A 9681-nucleotide genomic window follows, 5' to 3' on the forward strand; every position below is an offset into this window, starting at 1 on the left:
AAAAGCAAAACCCGTGTGCAAGGTTCTCCCAGATGGACCATCGCAGCTGGCTGGTGGTTCATTCCAGCTGCTCCTGGGGAAGGAGGGCAGGGAGCAGCTGTCACAGGGAATTGCAGCTGCTCTGCCAAATGGAGATGGGAGCCCTGGGCAGCAAACACCTGCCCAGCAGCTCCTGGCTCTCCTCAGCTGCTGCTGTCTGTCCCATGGATGGTTTTTTACCGTGGGAGAGGTTTCCTGGGGATGCTGTCCGGACAAAGTCCAGTCCAGGAGGGTGGGAGTGGGAAGGGCAGGAAAAGCCCAGCAGGGCCAGGCTCACTTTGTGTGCTGGCAGGATCTGGGGTCCACACGGTGCCAAACTTCCAGCTCCCGAGGAGGGCTTTGCCCAGTTCTTGCTCTTCCATTGCTTCACTCCAGGAGCCCTGCGGCTCTCTTGGGCAGACAGACAGGGATGCAGGATGGATGGAGCTAGGGAGGTCCATCCACTGGATGAGTGGCCCAGAAAGACTGAGAGGGGGTTGCAATATCCCATTTATGGCCCATGACTTTGGGGACCTCTCTGGGGCAAGGCAGTGGGATGCTGGAAGGGCAGGATGGGACTGGAGGGAGCCGACTTTGAGCTGATCTTTAAGGTCCCAACCCAAACCAGTCTGATTCCTTAGTTTTGTGGACTAGTTCAGGGAGTTTGAACAGGACACAAAATGAGGTATTTTCTTTCAATGTGGAATTCTTCCTTCCCGAGGTCTCCAGCTAGTCTCACGGGGGAATAAAAGGAGAAGAAAGGCGTGTGTGAGCGGTGCGGGAGGCCCGGCTGAGCGCTTCCCTGGCGCTCAGCCCGCGGGCAGAGCCGGGGCTGCGGGACCGGGAGGGAACCGGGGGAACGGCCCCGCTGCTGCGGGGAGCCACGGGCTGACCGGGAAAGGAGAGAAATCCCCTTCTTTCCCCTGGGCTCTCCGTGGGGCCGCGGAAAAGGGGCTGGGAGCAGCGCAGCTGGGATGGGATTGCACTAAATTGGCCTTTAAAGGTCCGTCCCACCCAAACCATCCGGGATTCCTCAAGGGATGAGCTGAGCCTCCTGCTCGCTCACAGCGCCCCAGCATCAATGCTTTCCTGAGGGTTTAAGGAGCATCCCACGGCTCCGTGAATCCTTTGTGCTGTAGGAAAGAGGTTTCTGTTTTGTTTCTCTCTTTTTTTCCAGGCTGAATTCCTGCCTGGGGGGAGCTGTGGCTGGTGAGGTGCCCTGGGGCAGAGCGAGGGGCGCTCACAGCACACCCCGCTGCATCTCTTTGTGTGCTTTATTTACAGTGTCCCAAGGAATGATTTCCTGCCGGGGTGACGTGGATTTCGGTGTGGATTTCCTCTCCCTTCTGTGAATTCGAGCCAGGCTGAGGACTTGAAAGTAAAACGAGATCGTGTCTGGGCAGGGATTGAGACTTGGAAGTAGCAATGAGCTGGTTTATGACAACAAAGAGGGGAAAAAAAGGAGCCTTTGGCTCAGGATTTATTTAGAGATGAAGGCTCAGGGCCGTGAACGCCCTGGGGCTGAGGTAGAAGCAGCTCCTCGGCAATGGAGATAAGAGGGTCCTTTGGCAGCGGCTGCAGGAAGCACTTTTTGTCTGGATTGAATCCGCAGGGCGAGGCCATGGGAAATCAGGTCAGTGTGGAGATTTTATTAGTGCTGCAGTCACCCTCCCCACGTCCTAGGCTGGGTTAGAGCAGGAGGGAATCACAGAATTCTGGAATGGTTTGGGTTGGAAGGGTCATGAAGCTTGTCTGGCTATACCTCTGCCATGGCAGGGACACCTCCCACTGTCCCAGGCTGCTCCCAGCCCCATCCAGCCTGGCCTTGGGCACTGCCAGGGATCCAGGGGCAGCCCCAGCTGCTCTGGGCACCCTGTGCCAGGGCCTCACCTCTCTCGCAGGGAATTTCTCCCCACTATCCCTTCTTACCCTGTCCTCCTTCAGCTTGAGGTGTTAGGGAAGAGCCAGGAGGCTCCGGAGTGGTCACTGCAGGGACACTGTAGGGATGTGCTGCCTGGGGAGCTGGAGCCCTCAGTTTTGGGGGACAGGGTCACAAAGGGATAATGGACTTGTTTATTCTTGTGGCTCTCCCCAGCCTGAGGGAGGTGCTGGCAGAGGGGGCTGTGTGAGGGGCTGCAGGGTTGGTTTAGGGACCATTGACTTTGCTTTCTAGCAGAGGTTACAGTGAACTTGTCAGCAATGCACAAGTTAAAATAGTGAGTTGTTATTTCTAATAAACAGTTTTAACAATAATAGAAAAGCTCTATGAGAAATCTTCAATACTTTGCTCCATTTGCACAGCAGATTTTGTTTCCTTAGTCAAAGAGAAGTGGTGTGTCCTCATCCAAGTCTTTCCATACTTTGTTCTTTCTTTCCTGGAGCACGTCCTGGGACAGGTACTGTTGGCACAGGTGCCTCAGGCAGTTTTTGTGGAGGCTGGGTTTTCATGCTGCTGGGTTCTCCTGCTGGTGGCCAATCCATGTGTCCAGGTGGGAGCCCAGCCCTGGCCAGGCTGGGGGTGTCCAGCCCTTCTTCTGGAAGCACCGGGACAGGGAGAACGATGGAGGAGGCAGAGGGGCTGCTGAGGCTCTCGGGGTAACCTGTGCCAGTTCCTGACAGTCAGGAATTCCAGCTGGGCTCTCTCCAGACAGGGTGAGGCTGCTCTTTACCCTGATGCTGCTGGAGTTCTCCCATCCACCCACCCATGAGCCTTCTCCTTTCCAGGAAAGCAGGGTGGGCCACTGCCCGCTGGCGCCGAGCCCGGCTCTCCCCACTCGCTGCTTTCCCTGCTTCCTCCATGGCAAACACAGCCCCTGCCGGCTCCCTTGGGCTGTGTCCACGTTAAACTCCCTTTCAAAGGAAATCTGGGAACCACCTGCTGCGTTTCTTGTAAACCCAGGTCCCTGCTTCAGCCCTGCTCTCCCATGGCTGCTGCCAGAGGTGGGATCAGCTCCGAGCTCCTGGGGGTGTTTGAGACCTGAGGACCTCAAGAGCCCTGTTGTGGGTCACCGAGGTGGTTGGGACAGCAGGAGTGGGGATGAGAGGTGGAGGAAAAGGGATGGGTTTAGAATGGAGGGGTTTGGAGTGTTTTTTTTGCTTTGGCCAAGAGCCCAGCGTGCTCCAGGACCAAGTGCTGCAGAGCCAAGGGTCAGCTCAGCTCCCTCCATCCCTCCAAGGGGACTGGGAAAATGGGGCCCTGCAGCCCTGCCATGGGGGGATCAGCCCTGTCACCCCTTTGGAGGCTGCAGGAGGCTGCTCTTGGTGCCCTCTGGCTTTGGATGAGATTCTGGATGAGCTGGGGAATCTTCCCTTGCACTGGGGCCGGTCCAGGTGCTTGTGTGCAGGTGCCAGGGTGGCACCGTGCCCTGTGGGGATTGTACCAACCCCCCTGGATTGGGAGCCTGCAGGGGATGGGGGCTGGAGAGTGGGAATGCCCAGCAGCTGGGCTGGGGGGGATGTGGGAACTGCCTGGCTCAGCCCCCAGCCCTGGCTGGATGTGGAGGGCTGGAGTCAGGCCTGGGAAGCTGCAGGAGGGATGGCAGGAGCTGCCCAGGAACAGCCCATCGGTGACCCTGGCTGTGTCCTGGGCTGGGCTCAGCAATCCCAAACTCAGAGAGAGGAGCTGGGAACCCCTGGGAGCTGATGGGTGCAGGGGAGGAGATGGGGTGGGCTCAGATCTCATGGGGTCTCTGCAGGAGCTGAGCCCAGCTGGAATGAAGGCTCTGTGTTGAGAAGCAGGAACACATCCCCTTGGGACTGCAGTGGGGGCTGGCAGGTGCTGAGCCCCCAGAGGTGCTGTGGGTGCAGGATGAGCAGGAGACTTTGCTGTGCTCTGTCTGGAGCTCTGGCAGTGCCCCAGCCCTGCTCCACCTGGCTCCAGGCCCACCCTGGGTGCAAAGGGGCCAGACCTGTACTGGAGTACAAGGCTTTATTCCATCCTCCCTGGGAGCCCCATGCCCGTGGCAGCCCATGCTGCCACTGTGTGAATCCCCCCAGGCTTAGTAGGATACAGAGAGTACAGGGGGAGTTGGAAAAGGGGGCTGAGCCAGCTGGGCCCTGCTCTGCCCTGCCTGAACCCACCTTTGGCCTCTGGAGTGGCTCCATCACATCACCCAAGGGCTGGTTTGGTCCCTCCAAGGTCTTGCTGTGACCATGGAGCCCATCCAGAGCTGGAATCCTGCAGGGGTTGCCAGGGCTGGAGGTGTGAGGAAGTGGGGACTGTGCTGTCCATGAGGGCTGGGAGGGACAAAATCCACATGGGAAGGGGTGCTGGGTCAGCAGCCACGCTGAGCTCCTGGTCCTGTGCAGCCTGGCTCGGTCACCACGTGCCCCAGTGCCACGTGCCGGGTGTGGTGCCAGGACTGGTGGCTGCTGTGGTGTCACGGTCCTGCCCTTTGCCCTCCTTGCAACCACTGGTGCTGTTGCCCCAGGCTTTCATCTCCCAAACTGAAACTCCTTCATTCCCTTCCAGCGGCGGACACTGCACCCATCCCCACAAGGTGTGCCCCAGGATGCTTCCAGCCCCCGGTCCTGGCACCCACAGCCCTGCCCAAGGTGGGGTCAGACTCACGGGTGTCACCCTGCCACGGGGACACTTTGTCTTGCAGTGGCAGATGTGGCCCTGGTGCCTTTCCTGCTGCGGGGAGCCGTTGTGAGGTGCTGTGCCACCAGGGCTAGGATGTCCCTCCTTGTGCATGTCCCCTGTGGGCCCTCCGAGACCCTTCCTGGTTCACAGCTGCCTCCCCCGGGGAGCAGCTGCCCTGCGCCCTTCTTGGCTCATCCCTCACCACGAAGGACAGCGCAGCCATGAGAGCCCTGCGCCACCCCGGGGTGTTGCCGCTGTCCCAGGGCCGGGTGGGAGCGGAGGGGCTGTCACAGGTCGAGCCGGAAGGCCCCGAAGTAACTGGCTGCTGCATCGTTGGAGTCGATGGCCAAGGAGGAGACAGAGACGAAGAGCTCATCCCCGGCCTTGAGCTCGAAGAGTCCGCCCTGGTAGAGCGCGTGGAGCCCGTAGTCAGCCTCGGGCGCCCAGCACTTGGTGCCCACGCCCTTGAGCAGCAGCACGGGCGGGCTGTGGGCCGGCTGCCACTGGATGCACTGCACGAGCTGAGGGCCCGAGTCGCGGCCCGCGCCGCGGTAGCGGAAGTAGATCTGCGAGTACACGTAGTACTTGCCCGGCTGCTCCACGCGCAGCCGCCCGGCGCGGTACGTCATGTTCTGCACGTGCGAGAGGAGGCTGCTGTGCCCCCAGTGCGTGATGGCGTGGCGGCACGACTGGGACAGGTTCCCGGAGCGCTGGGAGCGTCCTGAGGGAAGGGACAGTCACTGAGGGGAGCGACCTGACAGACCTGACAGCGTCACACAGAGGGGAGGGGGTGGCTCTGACTGCTTCCCAGTCATCACAGAATCACAGAATCATGAGGTTGGAAGAGACCTCTAAGATCAGCAAGTCCAACCTATGCCCTAACACCACAACCAGACTATAGCACCAAGTGCCAAGTCCAGTCTTTTTATTAAACATATCCAGAGATGGTGATTCCACCATCTCCCTAGCAAGACAATTCCAGTATTTTATTATTCTTTCAGTGAAAAATTTTTTCCTAAACCTTCCCTGACATAGCTTGAGACTGTGTCCTCTTGTTCTGCCAGCTGCTGCCCGGTGGAAGAGACTGACCCTCACCTGTCTGCAACCTCCCTTCAGGAAGCTGTAGGTTCCAGCTCAGAGGGTGGAGCTTGGTGGTCTTGGACTGAACAGGAGACACCTCTCCCCATCAGCTGCCCCCATCCTGGTCCCCTGCCCTTTGATCTCTCCCATGTTCCCATCTTGGAGACCCAGCAGTGCCCAGAGGGGTTCCCCAACTCACCATCCTGAGCCAGGCTCTGTGGGCGGAGGGTGAGATGTGCTGAGGGTTTCCCAGTTATTCTGGGAGGACGTTGCCCCTCTGAGGTGTTGAAGTAGCTCCGCCAGGCCTCTGCAGGAAAGGAACAGATGCTGTTAGAACAGTGTGGGCACACCCGGCCCCATGCCAGGGCAGGGAATGCCCCACTGACCCACCAGAGCAAAAGATTATTGAGGGATGGAAATGTCTCGTCAATCATCAACCACATCTATGTGTGCCACGGCCCTGCTTCCCCAGCCTCTGGACAAACGGACGTGGCTGTCCCCCAGCCCGTTCCCAGAACGTGTGCCTGTCACGGCAAGTGACAATCCTGGCTCTCCCCTCTCCTGCCCCAGCTTACAGCACCGGAGTTTGCCCCAGGAGTGACTGCCCCAGCCATCCCCTGCTGGCCTCCCTGGATCCCAGCTCCCTGGATCCCAGCTCCTGTTGATCCCAGCTCCCTGGATCCCAGCTCCTGGGGATCACAGCTCTCTGGATCCCAGCTCCCTGGATCACAGCTCCCATGGATCTCAGCTCCTGTGGATCCCAGCTCCCATGGGTCACAGCTCTCATGGATCACAGTTCCCATGGATCAGGCTCGGGCCCAGGAGGGACTCACCCTTCACCACACTCCTGCGGATGATGTTCTCAGTCACCTGTGCCACAGAGAAGAGAAAGTTCCCTGGTTAAAGGTGACACGGGGGCTCCCCATGCCTGAGCTCCTACTCCAAGCCTCCATCACCTTCCCTGTCATGCTGTCTCTGGGCCTCACCACCTCCTCGCTGTGAAGGGCTTGAGTCCCACCTTGAACCATCCTGGCTATTCCCCCCTCCCGCTGCTGTGGTGAGGCAGATAGAGAAACTGAGGCATGGGGACAACCAAGATCTCTCCCATCCTCCCCTGGTCCCAGGCTCACCGAGTCCACATAGTCTTTGATGGTGCTGGCCAGCTTGAGGCAGCCTTGGCTGCTGCTCAGCTTCTCCAGGCTGGAACCCTCGAGCTGCTGGTTGAGCGCCTGCAGACACCGCAGCTCCTCTGCGCTGCCCGGAGCCTGGGATTTCAGCTGGGATGGGAACAGAGAGTGATGGCAAACTGGGACAGAGTGAGGGAGCAGCCCCAGGGGATCCTGCTGGGGTGTGAGCAGGGGCAGCTGCCTTCAGCCCGGCTCCTCCAGCACCCGGGCACTCAGAGAACAACCAGGATACTGGGATCAGTTCAGCCTCTAGATCCACAGGCCTGCCAGGATCCGCAGGATCCATAGGACCACTACGATCCTGTGAGGTCATATTGAAAGGACTGGGTTCATCTCTGCCCTCCTGGTCCCCCGGCCGGCCCTGTCCCTGGCCATTCCCCGCGGGAGGGCTCGCAGGCTGATCCTGCACACACCTGCCCGCCAGGTGGGAGTGCCGGGCGCTGCCCAGGCAGGGGATCCATCCCCCGGGATGGGGCTGTTCCCTTGGGATGCCCGCGGCGGGTGCGTGTCCGGGCAGCGCCGCCCGCGCAGCTCCGCCGGGCCGCCTGCGGCGTGCGCCCGCCCGCGGAACCGGGGCCAGCCCGGCACGGGAAGCGGCTGGACAGGCTCCAGAGAAAGGCACGGAGAGGTTCCGAGGGAGGGAGCCGCTCTGCCCCGGAGCCAGGCCGGGAGAGCCGGGGGTGTTCACCTGGAGAAGGCTCCAGGGAGAGCTCAGAGCCCCTTCCAGGGCCTAAAGGGGCTGCAGGAGACTGACTCCCTACTCCCAGCACACATGCAGTCACCGGCCGCTGAAATGAGTCCAAATTGATCCACTACAGTGGTTTCCTCCTCCCTCCGCCTCTTCCCCGCGGCTGTCCCTCCATTCCCCTCCTCTCCCCGCCTTTCATGTAAATCCCTCACAGCGGGACCTCATGTGACCCAGGGATGGAGACAAAGCCCGAAGGAGGGCTGGAGCCCACTCCGGAGGATCCTCCGCTGGATCCAGACAGGCTGTTTATTCCGTGGCAGGGCTTTTCCTTCTTCCCCGTCTCTGGTGTGTTTTATGGAATGTCTGGCACTACAGGACCCTTTTTTTCTTTTCCTTTTTTTTTCTTTTTCTTTTTTTTTTTTGGCGCACCCTCAGGGATGAGGGTGGCTTGCATGGAGCTGCTGCCAGTCCCGAATTTCCCTCTACCCATGGATCTCCTGAAATCTCCTGACCGGCGTTTCCCTCCCGCTGCTGAGGGGTTGTTGTGGATCGGAATCAGCAGAGGAGGGGAGGGGCTGGCGAGGCTGTTGAAAGGATCGGAGCCATCACGTCTAAGTTTGGGAGTGGTTTTGCCCGCCTGACCCCGTGGGAGGTGGGAATGGCGGGATCCCAGCACAGTTGGTGGGGCTGCACTGGAATAAGCAAAGAGCTGCTGGAATGGGGTTCCCAGCGTCTCACAAAGGGGGTGAGGAGGATTTGGGGGTCCTGGAGTGTGAAGGAGATGGGAATGGAGGAGGGAGAGATGAAGCCAGAACCAGGGTTCAGTGGGGCCTGGAGCCCAGGGAAGTCCCCCTGCACCCCCATCTGGGGCTGGAGACTCCGGTGGGATCCCAGGGCAGAGCCCCCCTCTCCCAGTTCAAACATCAGCTCCAGGCGGGGCCCAGGACAAAGGCGCCGTGTCTCCACATCTGGATCGGCGACAGTGTCCACCTCTCCGCCCACGCCTGCACAGCTGGATCTGCAGCTCCGGGCGGAGCTCGGGCAATTCCCACCCCCACCCCACATCTGGAACGGCGGCTCCCTGGGGAGCTGGGGCAGTGTCCACCCCCCAATCCACATCTGGACCCGCGGCTCTCTGGGGAGCTGGGGCAGTGTCCACCCCCCAATCCACATCTGGACTGGCGGCTCCCTGGGGAGCTGGGGCAGTGTCCACCCCCCAATCCACATCTGGACCGGCGGCTCTCTGGGGGGCTGGGGCAGTGTCCACCCCCCAATCCACATCTGGACCCGCGGCTCCCTGGGGGGCTGGGGCAGTGTCCACCCCCCAATCCACATCTGGACCGGCGGCTCTCTGGGGGGCTGGGGCAGTGTCCACCCCCCAATCCACATCTGGACCCGCGGCTCCCTGGGGAGCTGGGGCAGTGTCCACCCCCCAATCCACATCTGGACCCGCGGCTCCCTGGGGCAGTGACCATCCCGCAGCCCGCACCGGTCGCTGCCGTGCGAGGGGAGGGAGCGGGCAGAGCCCTCCCGCAGCCGCCGGGACTCCCGGGGCCGCAGCCCCGCCGCCGGTCCCGGGACAAAGCTCACCTTAGAGATGGCCATGGTGAAGTAGACGAAGAGGCCGGTGGTGGAGGCGATCTGCAGCGCCAGGATAGCCATGACGGCCACGCTGCCCCACAGCGGTCCGCAGCGCCGCCGCCGCTGCCCCCGCGCCGCACCGGGGCCGCCGCCCGGACCGGCACCGGGACCGGGACAGTCACCGGGAGCGGGCCCGGCAGCGGGACCCTCGGCCAGCATCGGGGTGTCGGAGCCGCCGCTGTCGGAGCGCAGGTACTGCCCGGCGCTGGGCGGGTGCGGGGCCATGGCCCGGCCCGGTCCCGGTGCCGCGGTCCCGGTGCCGCTGCCCCGGGCCCGAGCGCGGCGGGACGGACGGGCGGGGCGGGCCGGGGGCGGGGTTGGGGAGGTGGCCTGTGGCCCAAGGGGCGGCGTCTCTCGTGGCCACCGGGGGGACACCGGGTGCGATGGTGGCCCCGGGGTTGCTACTCGGGGGGCAGCGGGGCCGCGGGGACGGAGCGTGTCCCCAGGGAGCCCCAGAGTGTCGCTTCAGGGGTACACAGCGA

The 9681-nt window shown here is 61.7% G+C and overlaps 1 protein-coding gene across 1 annotated transcript; it reads right to left on the reverse strand.

Annotated features, from left to right (window-relative positions):
- Nucleotides 1-2218: 2218 nt before the first annotated feature.
- Nucleotides 2219-9475, reverse strand: LOC110477975 (tumor necrosis factor ligand superfamily member 10). The gene is made up of 5 exons (XM_021544247.2): nucleotides 9149-9475; nucleotides 6814-6960; nucleotides 6517-6553; nucleotides 5883-5990; nucleotides 2219-5324 (listed from the first exon to the last, which is right to left on the reverse strand). Exons 1-5 carry the CDS (start codon nucleotides 9422-9424, stop codon nucleotides 4891-4893), a joined length of 1002 nt encoding a protein of 333 aa, XP_021399922.2. The 5' UTR covers nucleotides 9425-9475; the 3' UTR covers nucleotides 2219-4890.
- Nucleotides 9476-9681: the final 206 nt, after the last annotated feature.

The sequence above is a fragment of the Lonchura striata genome, chromosome 14 (assembly GCF_046129695.1).
Source record: "Lonchura striata isolate bLonStr1 chromosome 14, bLonStr1.mat, whole genome shotgun sequence".
In the NCBI taxonomy this organism is placed as follows: domain Eukaryota; kingdom Metazoa; phylum Chordata; class Aves; order Passeriformes; family Estrildidae; genus Lonchura; species Lonchura striata.

What these genes read in the sequence shown, in the direction of transcription:
- LOC110477975 (XM_021544247.2), bottom strand. Translation starts at nt 9,424, where the DNA reads ATGGCCCCGCACCCGCCCAGCGCCGGGCAGTACCTGCGCTCCGACAGC. An exon ending in TCACCATGGCCATCTCTAAG is followed by an intron (nt 6,961 to 9,148) that starts GTGAGCTTTGTC and finishes TTCCCATCCCAG; the next exon opens with CTGAAATCCCAGGCTCCGGG. An exon ending in CCGCAGGAGTGTGGTGAAGG is followed by an intron (nt 5,991 to 6,516) that starts GTGAGTCCCTCC and finishes CCTTTCCTGCAG; the next exon opens with AGGCCTGGCGGAGCTACTTC.